This window comes from Heteronotia binoei, chromosome 13, assembly GCF_032191835.1.
Source record: "Heteronotia binoei isolate CCM8104 ecotype False Entrance Well chromosome 13, APGP_CSIRO_Hbin_v1, whole genome shotgun sequence".
In the NCBI taxonomy this organism is placed as follows: domain Eukaryota; kingdom Metazoa; phylum Chordata; class Lepidosauria; order Squamata; family Gekkonidae; genus Heteronotia; species Heteronotia binoei.
In genome coordinates this window covers 82391446-82418370 of record NC_083235.1, presented here as the reverse complement: position 1 = coordinate 82418370, position 26925 = coordinate 82391446, and the positions used below count along the sequence as shown (strand labels likewise).

The window sequence follows — 26925 nt, the reverse complement described above, 5'->3', positions numbered from 1 at the left end:
CTTGAAAGTCTTGCAAAACTTCCTTTTGACTTCTAGCCCTTTAGATGAAGTTTTCCAAATTTTCTTCTCCATCCCATCCCATTCATAGCACTGGGACTTTGGGAGAGAATGCCATAGATATACCAAAGAGAACAATAGCCTTCTTCATAAGTTCCTTTATGTTGTGGCATAAACAGCCACTATCAAGGAATTTTACTGGCCTAAGTGGAGTCATCTTGTCTAAAGAGTTCAGCACCTAGATAGGTTACAGGAAGGGCTTTCAAGGGACAACCAGCAACCTGCACTTCTATAAGATTATTTAATTACAAAAAAAACACATAGGTTATAAATCTCTGGTTCAGAGGGCCAAGGAAATATTTCCCATTCTTGAGAACTGGTAATCTTCAAGATACAGTCTGCTCTTCTTTGGCCACAGTCTGAAAAAGAAAGCAATGTTGTATCAGAACATAACGTAAGAAGAGCTCTGCTGGATCAGATCAATGGTCCATCAAATCCAACATCCAGGCTGACACTGATCAGTTCCTCTGGAGGGCCAACAACAGGACACAGAGGGCTTCTCTTATGCTGCCTCCTTGCTCTGGGATTCAGAGGTTCAGTCACCATGAGTAGTAATCATTGATGAACTAGCCTTCCATGAATCTAACCCCTTTTAAAGCTGTTTATTCCTGTGGTCATCACTAAATCCTCTGGCAGCGAATTCCACATTTTAATCATTTATTTGTGTAACAGTATTTCATAGTATCATAGGACTGGAAGGGACCTCCAGGGTCATGTAGTCCAACCCCCTGCAAAATGCAGGAAATGCACAAATAGCTCCCCCTAAGTTCACAGAATCACTATTGCTGTCAAATGGCCATCTAGCCTCTGTCCGAAAACCTCCAAAGAAGGAAAGCCCACCATCTCCTGAGGAGGCCTGTTCCACTGAGGAACCACTGTCAGGAAGTTTAGTCAAAAACTCTTTTAATTGGATTTCATTGGTTCTGGTCCAACCTTCTGGGGCAACAGAAAACAACTCTGCAACATCCACTACATGGCAGCCCTTTTCCTTTTTCCATCCTGAACCTACTGCCCACCAGCTTCACTGGATGCCCTCAAGTTCTAGAATTTTGGGAGAGGAAGAAAAAGTTTTGTCAACTCTCTTCACCCCATGCATAATTTTATAAACCTCTATCACAGGGGTGGCCAAACTTGCATAAACATAAGAGCCACATAGAAAAAGCATCAGATGTTTGAAAGCTGTAAGACACGAACATCAGATGTTTGAGAGCCACAAAGGAAGGGAGGGAGGGAGGGAGGGAGGGAGGGAGGGAGGGAGGAAAGAAGGAAGGAAGGAAGGAAGGAAGGAAGGAAGGAAGGAAGGAAGGAAGGAAGGAAGGAAGGAAGGAAGGAAGGAAGGAAGGAAGGAAGGAAGGAAGGAAGGAAGGAAGGAAGGAAGGAAGGAAGGAAGGAAGGAAGGAAGGAAGGAAGGAACGAACTTTAACTTTAAATGCATTCTCCAAGCCAACCCCTGGCTTGGACAAGTGATTTAAAGACATGGATGCCCAAGTCGGCCAATGAGGCAGTGAGGACTTTGAAAACCACACGTGTGTGAAAAAGCCACATGTGGCTCCTGTGCTGCAATCTGGCCACCCCTGCTCTATCATATCCCCTCATTAAACCCTCTCTTTTCTTAAATGAAAAGTCCCAGACTCTCTATCTTTTCCTCATAGGGAAGTTCCCCCAATCTCTTAATCATCTTGCCCCTCTCTCTACTTTTTCCAGCTCTGTGATTGCCTTTTTGAGATATGACTAGAACTGTACACAGTATTTCAAAAGGGGCCACTCTGTAAAGGCATTACAATATCACTGTTTTATTCTCAATTCCTTTCCTAATAATCCCTAACACAAAGTTTGCCTTTTTAATCACTGCAGCACATTGGGTCAACACTTTCATTAAGCTATCCATTATGACCCCCCAGAACTTTCCCCCTCAGTCTCAGCAACTTCAGACCTCATTTGCCTATACTAGAACTCTGAACTTCATTTGCAACATTGCTGCCCACTCACCATTTGTGGAGATCCTCTCCAAGCTCTTCAAAGGCAGCCTTGGTTTTCACCATCCTGAATAATTTGTGTCATCTGCAAACCTGGCCACTAGTTCCAGATTCTTTATGATTAGTTAAATGGCACCAGCCCCAACACCAATCTTTGTGGGATCCTACTGCTTATCTCTCTACACTGTGAGAACAGTCCATTGATTCCAGATCTTTGTGTCAAGATCCCTTGCCATCTGTTATTTACACACTTGCTTGATATGTCTGAGAGAAACAAAAATTAAATATGCCCCAACGAGGGAAGTCAGCATTCCCAGCTCTGACTGACGTTCAAGGTTGCTGTTATCTCATGATGTCTGTAACTGTCTCAACTTTTTGTGTGAACTAATTGTTTCACTAAGTGCAGGCTTTCTTGCTTGAATTCTGGTGCAACCCTAACGGTCACAATGGAGGTATATAATCTGTGCACCCCTCAGCTATATTTTAGTTCAGACACTCACCTGTGAGTGTCTATAGTCCTGTTATTCAAATAAACAGTTATCCTAGAAAAATGGAAAGTGCCTATTATTAAAGACAGTCTTAGAGCTGATACTTTGGTACCTGCCATTTAACCAGTTTTTAATCCATAAGGGAAGTTTTCCTCTTATTCCATGACTGTTAAATTTGCTCAGGAACCTTTGGTGAGGTACTTTGTCAAAAACCTTTTGAGAGTCCAAATACATAATGTCTACAGAGCTACCATTGTCTACATGCTTGTTCACTTTCTCAAAGAACTCCAAAAAGTTGATGAGAGACTTCGCTTTTCAGAAGCCTTGCTGATTTTTCCCTCAGCAGGCTCTATCTCTCTAGATGCCCAACAATTCTATTTTTTATTACACTTTCTACTAAACTGCCTGGGACAGACATCAGCCTGACTGGTCTGTAATTTCCTAGTTCCCGCCTGGACCCCTTTTAAAAAATTGGTATAACTTTTGCTACTCTCTGGTCTTCTGGTACAGCGGCTGAATTCAGTGGTAGTTGATCTAACCGTATATATAACCTGCTTCGGCGGGGGAGGGCGGGGTACAAATAAAATTTATTATTATTATTATTATTATTATTATTATTATTATTATTATTATTATTATTATTATTATTATTATTATTATTATTATTATTATCTCATATCTGAGTTCCTTAAGAACTCTTGGGTGTATGCCATCAGGACCTGAAGACTTATTGGTTTTTAATTTCCCCAGTTGGTCTAGAACTTCATTTCTGGTCACTTCATTTTGGCTCAGTTCTTCAGAGAAGCTCAGGAGGCTTTCTCCTTCAAGCCACTCCCCATCCCAAAGATCACCAGGATTGAATGTGTTGGCCTAGTGTGGGATGCTGAGGTAATTATGGCTGTCTGCCAGACAGCCGTCTGGGCCTGATGGAGGCGGTTGCCTGGTGAGCCTTGGAGTTCCTATGATTATTAATCCTTGGGGACTTCAACATCCACTCGGATGGACTGTCCAGGCTTCAGGCTTGGTATCATCCGTGGCAGCACTGGGATTCTACCAAATTGTTTCAGGTTCCACACATCAAGCAGGCCTCACCCTGGATTTGATCTTTGGCATGAGGAGGAATGTGGACCTGACCACTTGGTCTTGAAGTCCCAGCTGGACATTCCTGCTTCTCCCTGTCTAGGCGGAGAGCTGATTTATGCTCGCCCACAGAAATTAATGGATTCTATTGGATTCCAGAATGCTCTGCAGGATCCACAGCCTTCCAGCACCTAATTAAATGAGCTGATAGGAGACAGGAATTCCCATTTCACTGAAGTTATTGATGAGGTTGCTCCCCAATGTCCTCTACCTCCCGTGGGACATCCTCCCCCTGGTATACAGTAGAACTTTTGAAATCTTTTTCAAAGATTCCCTCTTTTGAAATCAAATGTTACCTTTTTGGACTTTAGGGTATAACTTTTCATTGACCTGAATGATTGTTCCCAGTTGGTGTAACAACCCCTACATCTCTCACCAGCTCTTGAGACCCATTCAGAACAAAGTCCAAGATCACAACCCTCTCTGGTTGGCTCTGTGACCAACTGTTTCAGTGCACCTGCTACAATTTCATTTCCTTGTCCCAGCAATAGCCCTACCATGCCTTTGCTCTTTTTCTTACTTTGATCATAAGAAAATAACGTTTTTTTTTTTTTTTTAGCATTTGTTGTTTTTACTTTTAGTTTCCCTAACTTTCCGTTTATAATCACTGGTTATTTGTTCATATTCATCTTTGGTTATAAGGCCCTCTTTCCTTTTCCTAAATGAATCTTTTTTATTTCTCAAGTTCTTAGAGAGTTGTTTATGAAGACACCTTGGCTTCTTTAGGCTCCTCCCATTTTCCCCTTTTATAGGAATCACTTATGATTGCGACCTCAATATTTCACTTTTAAGAAACTTTCATGCCTCTTGAACTCCTTTTTGTCCCCAACAGGTCCTGCCAGACAATCCTCATTTCTTTCTTTGATCGAGTGATGAGCTTACTGGATAGAGGGAATGCAGTTGATGTTTACCTGGATTTCAATAAAGCTGTTGACAGGGTTCCTCATGATGTTCTTTTATAAAAAGTTTCCCATGATGTTCTGATGGGTAAACTAGAGGACTGTGGGCTGAACTCTAGGATAGTTAGATGGATAGGAACTGGTTGGGGAACCACACTGAAAGAGAAGTTGTCAATATAATTTCATCTGAATGGAGGTTTCCAGTGGGGTGCCACAGGGTCTGGTTCTGAGCCCAATACTTTTCAATATTTTTATCAATGGTCTTACAGGGGTGTCAAACTCATTTGTTATGAGGGCCAAATTTGACCTTGTCGGGCTGGGCCATGTGTGTCATAAAATGTAATGCCAGGTAGTGGAGATATAACTTTATAAAGGACACAAACACAATGAAGGATTTTTTTAAAAAACGTAAAATAAAGCATGCTTAAAAGATTAGAACTCTTTTATATTTTGTTTATCTGCCAGTTTTTGATAAGTGACACCTCTTGGAGACAATTTCTGTGCTGTAGGAATCTTGAGTATGCTGTTCAGGTATTGTTCAGGTGTGTCTGTAAATTGCAAACTGACTTTTGATTTATTGACATTCATTACAGAAGTCTCATGTTCAGTGCTTTGAATCTAAGACCCAGGGGGAAACATGAATGGCTGGGTATTGTGAGCTTTTGTACATAAGTTGCTTCATGTGGTGGTAAGCCAATGGAGAAAACAGAGGCTTTGCTCTGTAGCTCCTGTGTGATTGAGCAAGCCTGGCAAAGAGAGAGAAAAGGAAGCAGAGGACAGTGAGTTGCTCGCAAGCCTGATAGGAGCCCTCTGGGGGCCTGATCTGGCCCTCAGGCTGCGCGTTTGACATCCATGATCTAGATGAGGCTGTGAAGTGGCTACTCATTAAATTTGCAGATGACACCAAATTGGGAGGAGCAGTGAACACAGCAGAAGATGCAGACAAAATTCAATGAGATCTGAACACGCTGGAAAAGTGAACAGGATGAAATTTAACAAGGATAAGGGCTGAGTTCCACATCTGGGTAACAAAAATGAGGAACACATAATGGATGGGAGATACACTTATGGGTAGCAGTGTGTGTGAACAAATCTTGGGGGTATGGATGGACCAGAAGTTAAACATGAGGAGTTGGTATGATGCAGTGACAAAAAAAAGGCTAACATGATTTTGGGGTGTATCAACAAAGGCATAACATCCAAATTGTAATATGTCACAGTCCCACTGTACATTACATGGGTCAGGGTGTACCTGGAGCATTGTGTGCAGTTCTGGAGGCCTCATTTCAAAAAGGATGTGGACAGAACGGAGAGGGGGCAGAGGAGAGTGATGAGGATGATAAGGGGTCTGGAAACCAAGCCCTATAAGCAAAGGCTGAGGGAATGTTCAGTCTGGAGAAGAGGAAGTTGAGGGGGGACATGACTGCCGTCTAAGTATTTGTAGGACTGTCACTTAGGGAAGGGGAGGAAGCTGTTCCTGTTGGCAGCAGAGGAGAGGATTCACAATAATGGGTTTAAATTGAGGCAACATGGTTCTGAGCGGTTGGTGTGAGCTCTTGCTGTAAGGTAATTTATTTCAAGTATCTGAAGGTCTGTTTGTAACCTACAGACTGTGTTTTTCATTTGAGACAGTGCTAAGCAGGTCCTCAGACTTTTGGTGTGATTTACAGACCTCTCAGCCTAATTCTATTCCTGTTTGATAGATCCCAGTAGGCAGCCATGTTGGTCTGAAGCAATAGAACAAAGCAGTAAACAAGTGCACCTTTAAGACCAACTAAGTTTTATTCAGAATGTAAGCTTTCGTATGCTCTTAAGCAGATTTCATCAGACAAAATGAGAATGGCAAGCAGCAAGTCTTAATATAAGTGGGCAGTGAGTTGGCATGTTTCATTCCCATGATTCTACATGCCAACTCACTGCCCACTTATATTAAGAATTGCTGCTTGCCATTCCCATTGTCTGATGAAGTCTGCTTAAGAGCATATGAAAGCTTACATTCTGAATAAAACTTAGCTGGTCTTAAAGGTGAACTTGTCTACTGCTTTGTTCTATTCCTGTTTGTTTTGGCGACTGGAGATTTACGACCTCTAACAGAAAGAAGCAACAGTCATTTCTCCCCAAAAAGGCAACCAAGAAGTCAGCTGCAAAGTTAAGAGTGATAAAATATCTGAGATAAAGAAAACTCCAGCAAGATGTAAGTCTTAATCTTTTTATATCTTAGTCCCTCATCTTGGAGTGCTCAGCTGTTGGCTATTAACTGTTAGTAGTATTCATATCGCCCTTGGAGGTACCAAGTCTAAGATAAGGAAACTTTAAGAAACAAGAGCTGCTTTCCCCTGATAAAACTAAGTGTCGGGCATAGGATAGGAGTTAAAAGAGTCTATCCATTTGAGGAAGACATCAAAACCCCTGCACACAAACAAACCAGAAGGGAAAGTTCTGTTGCCCCATCTAAGCACCTGTATGGGTTTGACTGTCTGGATGTGAATGAAGATGAAGCTGCCCGTCCTGATCTGCGCTTATCATTTATGCAGCGTCAACCAGTGAGTGCTTTAGTCACCCAAAAACACTTAACTGCAAGAACGCTGCAGGAAATTCATTAACAGTTGGATACTATAACTCATATTTTGAGAAGAAAAGAAGAACCTGTAATTGCTCCTAGAAAGAGATTAAAAGAGGCTGTATTCTTAATTTATGAACCAAACTGTGAAATAATCAATGTTTTCCCTTATCAAGGCAGGCACAGTGACTGGTCCACTAAGAGATGGGCCAGGAGGCACCTGGCTTATTTTTTACAAACTGAACCATTTTATATTGACCTTGAGATGGTGGTGCAGATTCCTGCACCTCTGTATTATGAACAGTTTCTCTTACAATTTCACTCCAATCAAATACCAACTAATTAGTTTGCATATTCTCCTATTACACTGGGATTAAGTTGCAAATATACTTCAGAAATTCTCAGATTCAACAACTAATTCAAACTAATCCCCAACCAATGAATTTGGATTTGAGTAGTAGTGAACTCAATTGGGATAAGTTGAGAGCTGCAGTTTCATCTGACTTCTTAATTAACTTACCTGACCCTCCTTACTCCTCTTCCCCTGTGAAGGCCAGTACTTCAGAAGAACATAGAATTGTAACATCTGATAATAGCCAACATATTCAAGGAATAACAGAACAAGAGTTAAATTCTGAAAGATCTGTCACAGTAGAGCAGAAAAGCAATCTGGAGGTTAAGGAGCTGACATAGATATCAGAAGAGACCTCCATGGCTTCAGAGCTACAGCAGAATCCTGAAAGCCTTGCTGCAATGGAGTGTAAGAAGAAATTGATCAATCAAGCAACTGAAGTCCAAGAATATGAAGAGGGTTTTGGAGATGTGTACTGTACAGTTGGAAAAATGGAGTAGGATTACACAAACCTAGCTTAGACCTTTTGACAAACTTGAAGAGAGCAGATCTGAACCTATTGAGAACTAAGAACAGTAGAAATGACCTGGGAAATTTAAGATACAGAAGTATAACAGTGTATAGTAACTGATGTTTAAGCTCTCTATCCAGATATATGACCTTCATGGAAAGAAACAAAAAACTGAAAGAGTGGTAATCATAAATACAGTTAGTTAACAGAATTACCACATTGTTCCTAGAATAAGAGTTTACGAAATGTTTTCACATATCCATGGAGTCTATCTGTTTCTCTCTCCACCTCCCTCTCCATGCAATAGGGAGGATTTAGTTGAAATAAAAAAGCAAGTCTCTACATAACGTTACCAACTAGTTACCCAAATAATTCTGAGACGATGGGTCCACTTGTTCTAGTCTCTTCCTTTTCTTTTTACTTCTTTTCCTTTTGACTTTTTGATCAAGAAAGTAAGCAGGGATAAAATCAATCTTTTATAGTAAGGTCCAGACCCCAACTAAATTGCAAAGTTACTTTCTGATTAGTTTGAGGATAGGATGATTCCCCCTCTCCCCCGTATTGAGTATGTTTGTACCTCCTTTTAATCTTTTGTTTTTATAACTTATAAATTTTATCTTGAATATCACCCCACATCCTAATATATTTCAGGTTTTTGTTTTGTTTTGTTTTCCTTTGCGAAGCAGTTTCCACCAACAAATGTACTTATTTGAAAATGTTATTTGAACCTAAGTACTGTATCTTTAATATAATATTGTATCCTTTCTTATTTTAATAAATAAATTGAAAATAGAAAAAAATAATGTGTTTAAATTAAGGGCAGGAAGGTAGTGGCTGGATATTAGAAAATACTTATTTACAGTAAGAGTTGTTCAACAGTAGACTCAGCTACTGAGGGAAGTGGTGAGCTCCCCTTCACTGGCAGTCTTTAAGCAGAAGCTGGATGAACACTTGTCGGTGATGCTCTAAGGCAGGGGTCCTCAAACTACAGCCCGCGGGCCAGATGCGGCCCATTGAGGATGTTTATGCGGCCCGCAGGGTTATGGCAAAATCAGACCGGAAGTGACGTTCGACCTAAACTCGCGTTAGCAACGCACACTTCCGGCACTGGGCTGAGGCGGCGGAGACAGAGTGTGAGGTGATACCGAGGTGAGGTGAGTTGCCAGGCCAGGGTGTGGGAAAAGGAGAGAGATGCAGAAGACGGAGAACTGACGGCCCGCGGCCTTGTACAGTAACGGCAGTCCGGCCCTCCAACAGTCTGAGGGACAGTGAACTGGCCCCCTATTTAAAAAGTTTGAGGACCCCTGCTCTAGGGCCTAGGCTGATCCTGCATTGAGCAGGGGGTTGGATTAGATGGCCTGTATGGCCCCTTCCAACTATGATTTTTTGATTCTCAAGATCCCTTTCAAGGGTTTGATCAGGTGGGCAATACTACATCCTCACTTTTAAATAACACTTAAGGGCCAGTATTTCCACCCATATCACTTCTGTAGGTTGCCAATTCCCCTGACATTTTCTAACATTTGATTCTATACCATCTTTAATGTACAACACAACACCTTGCCCAACTCATCCCTCCTGTTCTGCCTATAGAGTTTATACACAGAAATGACTGTATCCCAAATAGAACCATAGAGTTGGAAGGAACCTCTAGGGTCATCTAGTCCAAACCCCTGCACAATGCAGGTAACTCACAAACACTTCTCCCAAAATTTACAAGATCTTCATTGCTGTCAGATGGCCATCTAGCCTCTGTTTAAAAACCTCCAAGGAAGTAGAGCCCACCACCTCCCGAGGAAGACTGTTCCACTGAGGACTCGCTCTAACGGTCAGAAAGTTCTTCCTGATGTTGAGTTGGAAACTCTTTTGATTTAATTTCAACCCATTGGTTCCCGTCCTACCTTCCGGGGCCACAGAAAACAATTCCACACCATCCTCTATATGACAGCCCTTCAAGTACTTGAAGATGGTGATCATATCACCTCTCAGTCGCCTCCTCTCAAGGCTAAACATCCCCAGCTCCTTTAACCTTTCCTCATAGGACTTGGTCTCCAGACCCCTCACCATCTTCGTCGCCCTCCTCCGGACCCATTTCAGCTTATCTATATCCTTCTTAAAATGTGGTGCCCAAAACTGAACACAATACTCCAGGTCAGGTCTTACCAGAGCAGAGTAAAGCGATACCATCACATCATGTGATCTGGACACTATACTTCTGTTGATACAACCCAAAATTGCATTTGCCTTTTTAGCCACCGCATCACACTGTTGACTCATGTTCAGCATATGATCCACTAAGACCCCTAGATCCTTTTCGCACATACTACTGCTAAGTCTCCCCCATCCTAGAACCATGCGTTGGATTTTTCCTACCTAAATGCAGAACTTTACATTGATCATCGTTAAAATTCATTTTATTGATTTTAGCAGAGTTTCCCAGCCTGTCAAGGTCATCCTGTATCCTGTTTCTGTCTTCTTCTGTGTTTGCAACCCCTCCCAATTTAGTATCATTGGAAAATTTAATAAGCGTTCCCTCTATTCCTTCATCCAAATCATTGATAAAGATGTTGAAAAAACAAGTCCCAGGACAGATCCTTGAAGTACTCCACTTGTCACTCCTCTCCAAGAGGATGAGGAACCATTCACAAGCACTCTTTGGGTGCGATCTGTCAACCAATTACAGATCCACCTAACGGTAACAGGATCCAGACCACATTTTACCAATTTGTCAACAAGGATAGTATGTGGAACTTTATCAAAAGCCTTACTGAAATCAAGATAAACCATGTATACAGCATTCCCCTGATCCAGCAAGGTAGTCACTTTCTCAAAAAAAGAGATCAGGTTAGTCTGACATGACTTGTTCTTGAGAAAACCATGCTGGCTCTTAGTAATCACATCCATTCTTTCTAAATGTTCCAGGACCGACTGTTTGATAATTTGTTCTAAAACTTTTGCAGGTATAGATGTCAAGCTGTCAGGTTGGTAGTTACCCGGATCCTCTTTTTTGCCCTTCTTGAAGATGGGGACAACATTCGCCTGCCTCCAATCTTTCGGCACCTCTTCTGTTCTCCAAGAATTCCCCAAAATAATAGCCAGAGGCTCAGAAATTACATCCGCAAGCTCTTTTAGAACCCTTGGATGCAATTCATCTGGCCCTGAGGACTTCGTTTCATTTAAAGAAACTAGGTGTTTATGTAGTACCCCTATGCTGATCCTAGGTTGGAACTTCATACCCTCCTTATATGTTCTGTTTTTGCCATGTTGAGCACCGTTTCCCTCAGATGAGAAGACTGAGGAAAAGCAGGAATTGAGCAGTTCCGCCCTCTCTTCATTACCTGTTACAATTTCACTTTCTTGCCCTCACAATGGGCCTACCATGTCCTTATTCTTTTTCTTACTCTGAACATAAGAAAAGAACCTTTTTTGTTGTTTTTAGCATCTTTGGCCAGCCTAAGCTCATACTGAGCTTTAGCTTTCCTAACTTTTTCTCTACAAGCACTGGTGATTTGTTTATATTCATCCTTGGTTATAAGGCCCTCCTTCCAATTCCTAAAGGAGTCTTTTGATTTCTCAAGTCTTTAGCGAGCTGTCCATGGAGCCACTTCGGCTTAAGGCTTTTTCCATTTTTTCTTCTTATAGGAAAAGTCTGTGATTGTGCTTTCACTATTTAACTTTTAAGAAACTCCCACCCCTCCTGAACCCCCTTCCTCCTAAGTATTTCTGACCATGGGATTTTACCCAGCATAGTTCTAAGTTTATCAAAGTTTGCCTTTCTGAAGTCCAACAGATAAGTCTGACTATGTATAGCTTTTGCCTTCCCTAAGACTGTAAATTCCAAAATCACATGGTCACTACTGCCAAGGGTGCCCACTATTTCCACTTCTTTAATCAATTCTTCCTTGTTGGTGAGAATCAAATCCAAGATAGCAGATCTCCTTGTTTCCTTCTTCACTTTCTGGAAAAGGAAGTTTTTAGCAAGACAAGTCAGGAATCTATTTGACTTTTCATTTTCAGCAGACTTGGATGTCCAACAGATGTCCGGGTAATTGAAATCTCCCATGATCACTGTATCCCTTCTCTTGGATAACTGCAATCTACTGTACAAGTATCTCATCCAAGTCCTCTGCCTGACTTGGTGGTCTATAGCAGACCCCCACAATAATACCACTGTTATTTCTTACTTTTTTTTTACCCAGAGACTCTCAACTGAGCTGCCATGCTCAGATTCACATATTTCCTCACAAGTATATACCTCCTTCACATATACTGCTATGTCTCTGCCCTTTCTCATTTGCCTGTCCTTTTTAAATAAGTTGTACCCCTGAATCCTAATATCCCAGTTGTGAGTGTCATCCCACCAAGTTTCAGTAAGGCCTATTATGTCATAGTCTCCTTCCTTTATTAGGACTTTCAGTTCCTCCTGTTTGTTTTCCATACTCAGTGCATTAGTGTAGAGATATTGGAATCCACGTTTTATGCATCCTGAGGGTTTAGTTTCCGTACAAGCTGCAAGTTCACATTACCTAGCGTATGCACCACTCTTTGCAAATCTTTAATGTTCTTATCCACAGTTTCTGGCATCATATGAGGCTTTGAATTATTGTCTCGCTCCCCCATACAATTTAGTTTAAAGCCCTCCCATTAGGTTAGCAAGGCTGTTACCAAACACCCTTTTCCCTACTGCCATAAGATGCAAACCATCTCCCGATAGAAGACCACCATCTCGAAAGCGTAAGCCATGGTCCAGAAATCCGAATCTTTCCTGACGACACCATCAACGTAGCCAGTCGTTTATTGGAAGTATTCTTCTTTCTCGTCCTAAGCCACAGCCTTCACTTACGAGAACACAACCTGTGCGCCCAGCTCCTTCACCTTCAGACCAAGAGCCACATAGTCTTTTCTAATACATTCAGGGCTATGACGGGCAGTATCATTTGTTCCCACGTGGATCAGCACGAAAGGATAGTAATCCGTGGGCTTGATAAGTCTTCCAATCCTTTCTGTCACGTGCTGGATGCGTGCACCCGGCAGACAGTAAACCTCTCGGGATGACAAGTCCAATCGGCACACTTTGGGCTCCACCCCTCTGAGCAAGGAGTCTCCAATCACCAGCATCTTCCTCAGAAAATCTCCTTATTTTCTTTCTCCTTTGGGTTACATTTTTCCAGGAACCCTCCTCCTGTGTTGGGTCCTCTTCTAATTGCTGAGATACCATTTCCTCTCCCTCCTCTTGTCCTTTCAAGAGTGCCTCAAATGTTTTGTCAAGAAAATCCTCACCTTCCTTTTTACACTGCAGTGTGGACAATCATGCCTCCAGTCCCTGTATCTTTTCCTCCAGCAGGGCCACTAACTTACACTTGCTGCAAGTGTAATTCATGCTACTCTCAGGTAGAAATACAAACATCCCACAGTCTTTACACACCACTGCCTCTGCTCCCTCACCAGCCATACTGCTGCAATCCATTTCAAAATGTTCTTTATCTACACTTCTCTTTAAATCTCACTTTAAATCTAACTACCCACCTTTCTACAGAACCGTAGGCTAGACCCCCAGGCCAAGAGCTCGTGCCTCTGGCAAGGATGAGCCTTGCAAATTAAAGGCTCAAGCCCCCACCCACCTCTGACTCAACAGCCAGAGCAACAGCAGAGGGTGCGGCCAGCAATTACCCCCAGGCAAACAAGCTCTCCTCACTCAGCAACAGCTACACAGAAGACACACAAAAGCAATCAGCAACCCCTCTCCAGCAGGCACCAAGCACTCCATAGTTACCTCCCACAGCAACCCTAGGTAATGCTCCCCAGCAGTTTTAGAAAAGCAAATCAAGTCTCACTCCCCTTACCAGCAGCTCTGTTTTAGATCCAAACAGCTTCTTCTACTGCAGCTGAGCCACTTCAATAGATAAAATAGTTTATCTATTCCACCATGTTTCTGAGATACCTACTATATCTAAATTGGCATTGAACACCAAGCACTCCAATTCCCCCACCTTGGCTCAGAGACTTCTAGCACTGGCACACTAGTATGTTTCCTCTCTAGTAACCTCCCTCAGTCCCTTAGTGGTCGTGCATGACAGTCACCATCCTACCCTCACTCTCAAGTTCTATTACGCTCCTATCAATTTTACCCTGTTTACACAATCATCTCATTGGCCTGACTTGTCCAGAACCAGAGGATCCCCAGCTCCTGTCTGCTTTCCCCCTGGACTGCTCTGCCACTTTTTTGATATTAATTGCCAACAGCCTGATTCCCTTTTGGTTCAAGTGAAGCCTGTCTCTTTTGTACAGGTTCAGTTTGTGCCAGACAATTCCCCAGTGCCTAACAAATCCAAACCTTTCCTCCCAGCAGCATTTTCTCATCCACATATTGTAACCCTCTGATTTGTACCTGTCTAGCTGGCCCTGCATGTGGAATCAGCAGCAATTCTGAGAATGCTACCTTTGAGATCCTGGCCTTTAACTTTCTGTCTAGTAATCTAATTTTTTCCTCCAGGACCACATGACTACATTTCCCAATGTCATTGGTGCCAAAGTGCACCATGACTGCTGACTCCTCCCCAGCACTATCTACAACCTATCACACCAGACAGGCAAGCTACCATGTGGTCAAAAAGCCTGTAGCAGACCCCCACTCTCTATATTCCTAATGATCAAATCAAAACTGAACATGAAGCAGGGGAGGGGGGCAGGGGATCACTCAAGCTGTCCCTAATGCAAAAATAGGAGGTGTTTTATAAGGGTTTGAAATAGCAAGCACACTGGAAAAGAGCAGGATATATTGTTACAGTGGCATCAAAATGAGAGGCTAACGTAAGAGCTGTATGACAACCACAGGCACCAGATTTCAAAAGAAATTTCAAACCCCATAAATGAAATGGAGGGGCAAAATAGTGCACCTCAAAATAACCCAGAGAAATACAGTACAGCATGCATTCAAGGTTCCATGCCTCATTCTTTCAAACAGGCCTAGACAGAGGAAGGTATTGCAAAAATATTTGGAAGAAATAATTTCCCCAATTGTGGTATGGTTCAGACACCTAGCTCTTGAATCCCAAAAGTCTTTTTACCTAAGCTTTAACTTAAAGGTTCCATCTTTTAAAGTTATTGAATATTTTTATGAACACTGTTTTAATGTGCTTTTATAATCTAAACTTGTTTTTATTATTTTGTTGTATTGTTTCTTCTTTTCTTAGCTGCCTTAAGCAACCTTGGGAAATGTGACAAAGATTTTCCCATTAAATAATAAAGCCTATCACTGTCTGCACCAGAAGAAGTTGCCCCAGAAAACATACAATGCAAAATCAGATGATCAGTACCAACACCAACAGCCCACTGAGCGAATGTACCCTCTAAGTTGCAGCGTCTTGTGAGCAAAAATTCTACTTTCTCAGCTACTGGCATCAACGTTGTGAGCTACTGGCATTAAAGTTGTGAGCTACTGCATAAATTAGTGTGCTCTGGGGTCATCTTTCTTGAGCTAAGACAAAAATGCGTGAGCAGGCTAAAAATCTGTGAGCTAGCTCATGCTAACTCAGCTTAGAGGGAACACTTATCCCAGCATCAGTCAACATTGATGGCTGCTTTCCTCTGATGGGTAAAATCTGGTAAGGCACAGGAAGCTTTGTTGTTATTGTTATTCAGGCCTCAGATTCAGCAGGAGCTCCCAGAAGCACAGCTCCTGAACCTTTCTGAGGGTTCCTCCTCCTCCCCACCTACCTACCTTGTCCATTGAATAGTAGGTGCAGCTGCATAACAATCCCTGGTTAGAAGAGCAGGCAGCCAGCCAGCCACCAGGAGCTTTGCCACACACCCAGTAGCCCTCATTAACCCCTGGAGAAGCCTGAACCACCCCTTTCCCACTTCTTATGTGATTTTGGATGGCAGGTGGCTTGCTGGTCTTTTTACTGGGGGCGGGGTGGCCCAGGAGAGCCCCAGGTGAACAAGGCCTGCTTGGGCTGGCTGGATCTCTAGCCAGCCCAAGCAGGCCTCACTCACCCAGGGCTCTCCTTTCTTGCATCAGGTTGCTTTTGGCTTTGGTGGGGGGGCATATGCTAACAAGTTATGCTAATGAGCTCCACCACCTATTTTTCTACAAAATTTCTGTTACTTCTATTTGATGAATCACCCTGGGTGATACAACAGCAGATAAAACACAATAATACAATAATATAAAACCAATAAAATCAATTGACTAAGTTAAAATATCTTATAGAAGTACCTCCTTAAAGAGCTAAAGAAATCCTGGCTATAAAAATCTTTTAAAAAGGCCTTTAAAATTGACAGTGAAGGATTTTGGTGCTGGATTATATGTGACTAAGTATTTTATTACTGAATTGCTGGATATTATTATTATTACCACCAGAAACAACGGGTTGAAATTACATCAAAAGAGTTTACGGCTCAACATTAAGAACTTCCTGACACCCAGAGCGATTCCTCAGTGGAACAGGCTTCCTCCTTGGGAGGTGGTGGGCTCTCCTTCCCTGGAGGTTTTCAAACAGAGGCTAGATGGCCATCTGACAGCAATGAAGATCCTGTGAATTTAGGGGGAGGTATTTGTGAGTTTAGAGCGGTTCCTCAGTGGAGCAGGCTTCCTCCTTGGGAGGTGGTGGGCTCTCCTTCCTTGGAGGTTTTCAAACAGAGGCTAGATGGCCATCTGACAGCAATGCGGATCCTGTGAATTTAGGGGGAGGTATTTGTGAATTTCCTGCATTGTGCAGGGGGTTGGACTAGATGACCCTGGAGGTCCCTTCCAACTCAATTATTATTATTATTATTTTAAACTCTGAATAAAGGAAGGGAGACATAAATCTCTTAAATGCACAGACACACACAGTGAAAGCAGAAAAAAGGGTTATATAAATCAAACCAGAAGTACCTGCTGCAGGAACTGCTTGCCTAGATAGAAAGTCGCCAAGCTGGTTAGATTCTTCCTGCTGCCCACTTTGCACCGGATATAGCCATAAAGATTAGCTCCTTGTAATGTCACACCCAGGATCACTACTGCCTATGAAAGACACAGAACAAACTTGAAACTTCACTGAAATCTGCATCCACAGGGACCAGTGTAGCCAAGCATTTACCTGGCAACCAGTTGCTCAACTCACCAGCCACTTTACTTTGAAGGAAAACAGAGCACTGAAAGCAAAGATGACCCAGAGCAAAGGACATGTGATCAGACCTAACCAGAAGATTCTGGACTCTGCTTCTGATGTGACTTTCTTCCTCCGAGCAGATGCCTAAGAATTTAAAGAAATAAGAGTGTACTTGCACACCATTAAAGCCCCAGAAGTGAATGTTATACGTTTTCCTACAAAGGGCTACATGGGCCTCATCAGTGTGATTTTTTTAAGCAGGGGAACAAGAAGACAATTATGATAGGGAGATCTTTACCTTTCTGGCTTCAAACACCCAGTGGCTCTTGCCATCATCATCAACCTGGTTCCACCAACGGAGGCCAACCATCAGCCTCCCTGTGACATTCTAGAGAGAAAGATTGATATGATGTGAACTTAAAGCCTTACAGGAGCAACCATACAGCTTTCTAAACTGAAACATTAGCTTCCAGTTACTACAGGACCACTCCAAACACCACCAACGAAGAGACAGCAAATTAATATGACAGACTGTTAACACTAGTATCAGAAACAATTTAACTATTGTTTTCTCAAAAAAAAAAAAAAAAAATTCAGACACTCGTTCAAAGTGCCCACGCCAGTTATTTTGTGGTGTGTATACTGCACAATATACATGGTTCAGATACATGAACAGCATTTCAACATGCCCCAGAGAAACAGAGAGAATATATGCACCTGCATATGACTGAACAGATCGAGAAAGTGAAAAAATGTGTTACTACACTTGAATGTGTCCAGTTCATTCATAAACAGAGTATCTGTGCCCACAACTTTCTGCTCCACTCAATATTTTAAAATCAGAATATCTGTTAAAGTAATAAATACAACATTTAGCACCATAATATTTATAGTTATTTCAATGAAAATAAAAAAAGGAATGTCAGTACTCATGTCAGTTTGGTGTAGTGATTAAGTGTGCAAACTCTTATCTGGGAGAACTGGGTTTGATTCCCCACTTCTCCACTTGCACCTGCTGGAATGGCCTTGGGTCAGCCATAGCTCTCGCAGGAGTTGTCCTTGAAAGGACAGCTGCTGTGAGAGCCCTCTCAGCCCCACCCACCTCACAGGGTGTCTGTTGTGGGGGAGGAAGATAAAGGAGATTGTGAGCCACTCTGAGATTCAGAGTGGAAGGTGGGATATAAATCCAATATCTTCTTCATCTTCTTCTAATAATGTAATATAAAAGATCACATGTGAGGCAAATTATACAGATGGTGAGGGTTTCTGACAGGACAAGTTGCATGTGAACATTTGAAAACAAAACAGACCATTGTTCAAGTTACAGCTTGCATCAACCCTTAGGATGCAACTATGCAGACTCTCATCATTCCAGGAAACATAATTCCCATAGGCAGAGATATATTCCAAGCATCAGAAGAGGCTACAGCCAGAATTACAGGGATCATCATGTCTGTGCACCCACCCCACCACCCCATAAGGGGCTCTACAGTGACATCACACAGGCTTGTCATTCATTCAGTCTGCAGTCTTTTCTGAGGACTGATGCTTCTCAACAAAAGGAACTAGATTTCTCAGGATCCTGGGGCATATTTAGAAACTTACACCGTGGTGCACTGAGAGCCCCATGGCGCAGAGTGGTAAAGCTGCAGTACTGCCGTCCTAAGCTCTGCTTACGACTCGGTAGAAGATGGGTTCAGGTAGCCAGCTCCAGCCTTTCATCTTTCCAAGGTGGGTAAAATGAATACCCAGCTTGCTGGGAGGAAAGCAATGGCAAACCACCCCATAAAAAGTCTGCCATGAAAATGTTGTGAAAACAACGTCACCCCAGAGTCAGCAACGACTGGTGCTTGCACAGGGGACTACCTTTAACCTTTTTTATAGTCAATATTTATAACTGATGAAGAGTCCCGTGGCGCAGAGTGGTAAAGCTGCAGTACTGCAGTCGGAGTTCAATCCCAGCAGAAGCTGGTTCAGGTAGCCAGCTCCAGGTTGACTCAGCCTTCCATTCTTCCGAGGTCGGTAAAATGAGTAGATGACTGGGGAAGGCAATGGCAAACCACCCCATAAAAAGTCTGCCATGAAAACGTGAAAGCAACGTCATCCCAAAGTCGAAAATGACTAGTGCTTGTACAGGGGACGACCTTTACCTTTTTACCTTTTAGGCCCTAGGGCCAAATGATCAACTGTAACTGGATCTGTTGAGGCACAAGTTATTGCTGCTGAATTTTCTGGATGTTTTAATCTAGTAATTTTAATTAGTTGTGTTTTAATTGTCATTTATATATGATGGAACCTGCCCTGAACTGCTTGTGGAAAGGGCAGGATACAAATTTAATAAATAAGTAAATAAATAAATTTGTCTCTGGGTTTGTGTAGTGCATATTTCCCCATCTTCTCTTTTAAAAACACAGTTTCTAGAAATAAATGGAATCTGCTTATCCTGCTTTGTAGTTAGTTATCTTCAGTTATTTGTGAATTTAGCCACTAATCTGAAGTGGCCCAACATCAAGGATTCAGCCCACTGACTGAATCAACTGTGCTTTTTAAAGAGAAGATGGGGAAATATGCACTACACAAACCCAGAGACAATTTCATTTATTAATTTTGTATCCCGTCCTTTCCACAAGCAGTTCAGGGCAGGTTCCATCATATATAAATGACAATTAAAACACAATTTATTAAAATTACTAGATTAAAACATCCAGAAAATTCAGCAGCAATAACTTGTGCCTCAACAGATCCAGTTACAGTTGATCATTTGGGGTCCTAGGGCCTAGGGGAGGTCTAACATCAAGGAGACAGCCACTGACTCAATTAAAGGCCTAGTGGAAGACCTCCATTTTGCAAAACTGTAATAGGTGCTGCAGGGCCCTCATCTCCAATATAAGCTCATTCCACCAGGCCTTTTTGGCCCTGGCCCTAGTTGAGGCAAGTCAGATGTCCCCGGAGCTGGGGCCCACCAGAAGATGCTGGGCCCCTGATCGTAGGCACCTATGGGGTTCATATGGGGAGAGGTGGTCCCAAAGGTCTATTAATGTAAATAAGAGCAAAAGACTGCAAAAGATTCACCTCTTCCCTTTACCTTTGTCAGTGAACTTAAAGTGAATCTCAGTTTAAGACTTTGGGCCTGTGTGTCATGGGCAATGACACTGTGTCCCAACAATGTCTGTTCTCAGGTTTCTTTGGTATCAAGTATGTGGAAGTACCTCCATGCATCGAATGAATGTTTTACCTTCACTGCCCAGAAGTCACATGACAGAAGAAGGATTATTGTCACCACACAGGCAATGTAGCTGTTGCTGAACAATTCGCAGAGTAAATAGACAATCACTGCACTGACCCGGAAGAACAAATGGAAAAAGGAAGCTACTGGATGTCTGTGAAAGACACAGTTAAGATAGCAATTTAGTTCTTGATTCACATGTTTATGCATCCAAACAGTTTAGAACAGGGCTACAGCTACAATCATAATTCCCTGCACAGTGGCTCTCCATACAGACAGCAGTACTTGGGCCAAGTAAGAAAAGAAATTCCGTCTGTAAGACAAATCCCTCCAACAGCATTTCCAAAGAGTTAAACTTTGCTGTTCCATGGCATATATCTCTTTTCTTGTAACACAGTAAGACATGTAGGTGAATCATTCATGTGGTACACAGCCCAATATATATCATGTTCTGACATCAAAAGGTCACAGAATGTCATAATTAAGGGTGTCACCTTCTCCAATAGGACCCACTGTTGCCATTCTGCCAGTACGGAAACTAAATCTCAAAGATCACACATTTCCATGCTAATCTGCACCCTAAAGAAGCTATGCACCATCTTGCAGGATCAAACTGCTGATTTCCTGTTTACCTTACACAGGGTGGTACTAAAACACTGGAGAGTGATGCAGTGCAAAAACAGAGATGAACTTGGGTCCCCTTTTACTAATTCAGGTCACCAAGTTTCACAATGTCATCTCCATCTAAGTCATATCTACAATGTGTTTTTCCATAGCCATAAGAAGCTACTGCTCATCTATTCTGTATTTATTTGAAGTGGAATCTTCCCAAGAAACACATCAGGAAACATTTCTTGAGAACTATAGACCAGAAGAATTATCTAGCCCTCATGCAGAACCTAAAATACCTTTATTTCAATTCATGCAACATTTATGTGTGTGTAATTATTGAAATGTAACATCATATTGTCTCATATTCTGCAAAAGAGAGCATATAAAGTGCCTACAGACAAATCCTGCATTTCCATGAAACAAATACAATCCCACAAAAACAAGGGGATGACACAAAACCATGTAATGTTGAGCTCGTTGTAGCTTAAAGTAGGCAGCCTGAAGTGACTGTGCTATATCATACAATCAGCCACATCATCAGTCACTTACTTGATTTTTGACTTCTTGGACCTCCTGGACATTTTATCATCAGCATCAAAGAGTGACACATCTTCTGTATCATCATTACTGTCCTGGAAAAGCAAGTGGACAATGGTCACAGAAGGCAGGAATTGTCCCCTTCTTTGAAATTTTGTGTTACAAAATTAAATAAATGAAGTTTTAAGTCAAGAAACCATTTTATAAAAATCTAATGATTTAAAGAGAAATGAAAGCATGGTTCTCTCTGTGCACAATTAAATACACAAATTTCACCTATTTTTATGTATGCAGTGGGGTTTTGGAAACTTACATCTGGAATCCAGATACCTCATTATGATTGCACCTTTAGAAAGATATGGCTGCTGAGTAATATGCTCCCCTAAATTGGCACGAAGCCTAAAAGTCATCTTAACTCAGGAAAATGTGATGGATTTTTATTAATCCCCCCAGAAGCCATATGGCTGATTCAGATCCTATATCCAGGGATAGCCAACGGTAGCTCTCTAGATGTTTTTTTGCCTACAACTCCCATCAGCCCCAGCCAGCATGGCTAATGGCTGGGGCTGATGGGAGTTGTAGGCTAAAAAAACATCTGGAGACCTATCGTTGGCCACCCGCTATATCCATTTACAAAACTTTTATACAAATGTTAAATCCGTATCTTGTTCATCCATACAGTGAAGAGCTTCAGAAACCCTAAACTGCTCCAAAACATGTTTTAATCATAGATGCATGATAGCCATAAAAACATAGACTAGAGGTACTAGCGATATTTGACACCAGAAGATCATTCTAAAGGTGAGATCCTTTGAAAACTGTTGTAAAAAAACCAAATTATAAATGGTCTCCTGTGATCCCAGATGAGATTAAATCCCATACAGACCAACTGAAAAATGCTAAAGCCCATGGCCATGATGGTATTCCACCTGAATTTCTGAAAGAAAATAAGAAGTGGTGGGCCTCTTTTTTGGCTCCCCTCTTTAGGATACAGGCCATATTCCAAAATCATGGGGAACAGCCATAGTAGTTCCATTCTATAAAAAAGGCAAAGGGGAGAATAATCAAATTACAGGCGAATTAGTCTGCTGAATATTATAAGTAAGCTATATGCAAGGCATCTACTGGACAAACTTCTAGATCAGTTTGAACAACAGAACATTCTAGCGGCAGAACAGGAAGGCTTTAGGACAGGAAGATCTACAATAGACCAGTGCCTGATTATCCAACATTTCATTGAGAAATACTCTTCTCTTTATTGACAAATACTCTTCTTCACTCTATGTGGCTTTTGTTGACTTCAACTTCACATTTGACTCTGTATCTAGAATGCAACTCTGGGACAAACTAACAAATTCATCCATTGATCAAAGACTCCAATTCCTTATTTAGGCCTTACATGAACAACCCTACCTGAAGGTCAGATGCAGGAGACAAGGACATCTTACTGAACCCATCCAAACCTACAAAGTTGTCAGGCAAGGTTGCCTGCTAGCACTAGCATTATTTATATCTTATACCAGCATTATTTATATAAATAATCTACCTAGTATGGGAGAAATTTTCCCTTTTTCCACTTAATACGCACTTTCCCAAACCACGATTCCCAAACAATATGGTGTTCTCATAATCAGTACATGAGACCCAATAACAACTTTCATAAACAACTGATAAACTTTAATACACTGCAGATCTTCTCACAGAACAGCAGACCTATACTATTAATAGGAAAGCAAGAACAGTTAGCAAACAAATTCACATTACACTTCCAGTTAGCTCCAATACATCATTCTCAGTTAGGATAAATTCTTATACAGGCAAAATCTAGTTAATACAATTAAAAAACTTACCAGTTTCAGTAGTCAGACTCGCTCTGTCTTAATTAATATGCTTCTTATATAACCATATACCTGCTATCTCTAAATTTTCTAAAAATTCTAAAAATGCTGCATATCTGTTAAAGATCTTCAACCCAGTTTTGTGGCTGACTTGCTCAGAGACACCATTTTTGTTCTCTGACTCAAGCTGCGAGTTACTGCGAGAATTCGAAACCTTATATAGTTTTCTAGTCTGAGAATCTAAATTCTTAATCCCTAATAAAAGTTTTCCCCATAGTCTGCTACCAGCGGGACACACAAAGATGGTGCTGGCTTGTGCCCATGGACCCTCTTATCTATATTTCCATCGACTCCAACTCAGCAAAACACTGTACTGAATTTACTTTCCTTTCTACTTCTTTTCTACTGACCTACTTTTCTGTTTCAGCAGCTAAAATCTAGGCGCTCCTAAGCATTAGTGTAACTTCTAAATGTTCTAAACAATATAAAGACATAAATTGTGAAATAAGTGAACCAATATTAATTTTTTCTGCAACACCTAGATCGCTTAGTACCCCTGAACTCCATCCTCCAGACATGCCAATAGGATGGTACCAGAGTTGTTAAATACAGATTGGCACTGTGTTACTCTCCAGAACCCCTGTAGGGTTGGGGGGGGGGGGCTCTCGGGAAGCTCTCCTCATACTGTGAAGTTGAGTCCCTTACAATCACCTATCAGAAAACCAAGACTGTTGCTTTTGGGCATAGAGTGAAGAATTGGTCCTGGTTGATTAACAGCCATCAAACAGAGTAAGTTAATAACTTTAAATATCTTGGGATAGTCTTACAGGCTAATATGGTGTCGACCAAGGAGAAATGTCTGCTGTAGCAAAATGTCATCATTCTCAAGGGGGGACCATATGTTCCTGCAGCTCTCAAACTATATAAAGCTCAATTGTTATATGACTCATTTATGGCACCACCCAGCACCCATTTTGTACCTCAAGAAATAATTCAATGTAAGTTCTTAAGAACTATTTTACAGGTCCCTAGATGTGTGTCAAATGCCAGGGTAAGAATGGAGACCGGTTGTCTAAAAGTTGAAGCCTGGGTTCATATTCTACCTATTTATACATAGCTAAAGGGACATCTTAACCCAGAAGGTTTACTCCTCTGATATATGAAGACAATTTTCAATCAAACTGGTGTAAATCTGTTCAAACTTATCTGCTGAGAATTGGCTTTTCCCCCCAGGCACTGTTACCCTGTAGAACAGATCAGGTTAAAAAAATTATTTAAGCAGAGTTGAGAATATAGAACGGCAAACTGATTTCTCTAGCTTACAAAATACTATGGGGGCAAGCATCAAAAACACAATCAAATTGGCAAACCATTTAACATATTTGGAAGTAAAAGGATTCACTCTGGCAAGGTGCTCTGCCCTCCCTTCTGCTGTATTTGAAGAGAAATAAAAGAATATTGTTTTCACAGAAAGGCTCTGTACTTGTCTATTAAGGGAGGTTGAGACTGCAAAGCATATGTTTTTCATATGCCTGTATTATAAGGTGGCACATAAGCACATAATCAACCTACTGATTGAAAAAAAAAATTGGGCCTTCCAGAAAAAGCTAGATCTCCTTCTATCTCATTGATACCCCAAGATTACCTACCAAGTAGCCAGTTTTCGTATGGCGATTCTCAGGTTATTGTAATTAGGTATTAGTCAACATTTTAAATTGTTTAAACATTTTATTCATGTATTTTAAAATCCTAGAAACTTTGTATGTTTGTATTTTCCTACTGTATGACTGGTCTAAGGACTGCTATAATAATAATAAAAAAAACAATTAAATTTGCATAGGAGACATTAGCAAACTGATTAAAACTGGGGTGAACATTCTTAAAACAGATTAAATCAACAAAAGTTTTACTTAAATGAATAAGAACAAAGATTAGCGAGGCTGAAATTTTAAGGGACATTTGCTTATTTTAAAGCTATTTATGGTTCTCAAACTTTTGTCCCAAAATCACTCATACTTCAAAAAACATTTCACATTGCATGGATAAAGAGTGCATTTAGAGTTCCCAGTGGTAATATGATGGGTAAACATTTTTGTTACTTAAGTTGTTACCTCAGAAAAAATTGGGGAATTTGTTAGTTACTAAAACTTGTAAATGGACTCAGTACTTTTGAACATATGATATAGGGAGGGACAGTGGCTCAGTGGTAGGGCATCTGCTTGGTAAGCAGAAGGTCCCAGGTTCAATCCCCGGCAATTCCAACTAAAAAGGGTCCAGGGCAAATAGGCATAAAAAATCTCAGTTTGAGACGCTGGAGAGCCGCTGCCAGTCTGAGTAGACAATACTGACTTTGATGGACCAAGGGTCTGATTCTGTATAAGGCAGCTTCATATGTTCCCTTATACCAAATCAGAACACCAGTTTCTCAAGGTCAGTATTGCCTACTCTGACTGACAACAGCTCTCAAAAATCTCAGGTAGAAGTTTTTCATGTTACCTACTTTTTGTGCTTTTAAACTAAGCAGGAGTCGTTGCACCTTTAAACTAAGTAGGAGTCGTTGCACCTTTAGGTTCTAAATTTTATTTAGAACCTAAGCTTTTGTGTGCTCTCTAAGCACACTTCATCAAACGAGGGGATCAGGTATTGTGGCTGGAATACATGCAGTTTGTTGATTAAGAAGGCAAACTAACTGATCACATGGTCACATAAAACAGTGTGGCTTGGCCATTTGGTCTGGACAGCCATAAAAGGTAATAAAATTCTCTGCCAAATGGTGTTTCTGCAAAATGACATCCTAGTTGAAGTCCACCCAATCTACTTATCAACATCAATCTATACATCATAAACATCATTCTAGTCTGCCATTAGAAAATAAGAATACATAAAATGAAAATGGGCTAAGTATATGTAATGAGATAAATAGCCAATATCCCTTATTTGAGTATGTAAATATAAAACATTATTCTGATACACTATTATAAAAGAGAAATACATTGGAATACTGTGGATGTATAGCTATGCTCACTGATAAAAAAAAAAAAATACCCCTGTTCAGTTCTGGATCTATCTGCTTTTAAACTGGTAATCAAACCTTGGTCTTTTACATAGTTCCATCTCATGTCACACTCACTACATTTTACGGTCCTTTGACCTGGCTGCTTACATTTTTTTTCGTCACAGGATCCTGCAGAATGTTAGCATAATAACTAACTACACACCTTGGACAAACTGGGCTCTATACTGGGACGTAATCTTTGAGGTTCCGCAAGAATCCTGCTAATTTTGGCTGCTACCGACACAAAGTACTCCACTGGTTTTATTCCGTTTTTAATTTAAATTTATTTTATTGTTTTATTTAAAACAAATATTTAAAAAAACTAGGATGAAGGAAGAAGAAGCGCATCCCACACGCTTGCGATCGGCTTCTCTCCCCCTGCCGCCCTCCGCAGTTCGCCCCCCTTGACCCGGCAGCCCCCGCTTCCCCCACACAAACCCACCTGCCGCAGCATTGCTTCCGCCACCCGCCACGTCACAGCCCCAGCCGTGCCGGCCAACTGCTTACGTCATCAACACGCGACTGGAGCGAAGGAAACGAACTACTTTTCCGGACAAAGACATGGAAACGGCTAGCGTC

At 41.4% G+C, this 26925-nt stretch overlaps 1 protein-coding gene across 1 annotated transcript; it reads right to left on the bottom strand.

Moving 5' to 3' along the window:
* Positions 1–279: 279 nt before the first annotated feature.
* On the bottom strand, positions 280–26925 carry LOC132581237 (Golgi apparatus membrane protein TVP23 homolog B-like). The gene is made up of 7 exons (XM_060252396.1): positions 26789–26925; positions 21466–21548; positions 20314–20458; positions 17377–17466; positions 17091–17222; positions 16862–16990; positions 280–416 (listed from the first exon to the last, which is right to left on the bottom strand). Exons 1-7 carry the CDS (start codon positions 26798–26800, stop codon positions 384–386), a joined length of 624 nt encoding a protein of 207 aa, XP_060108379.1. The 5' UTR covers positions 26801–26925; the 3' UTR covers positions 280–383.

Excerpts from the sequence above, each read along its gene's own strand:
- LOC132581237 (XM_060252396.1), bottom strand. Across the intron at positions 20,459-21,465 it reads TCCAAGAAGTCAAAAATCAA|ACATCCAGTAGCTTCCTTTT; the intron begins GTAAGTGACTGA and ends TGTCTTTCACAG. Across the intron at positions 16,991-17,090 it reads CCTTCAAAGTAAAGTGGCTG|GCAGTAGTGATCCTGGGTGT; the intron begins GTGAGTTGAGCA and ends TGTCTTTCATAG.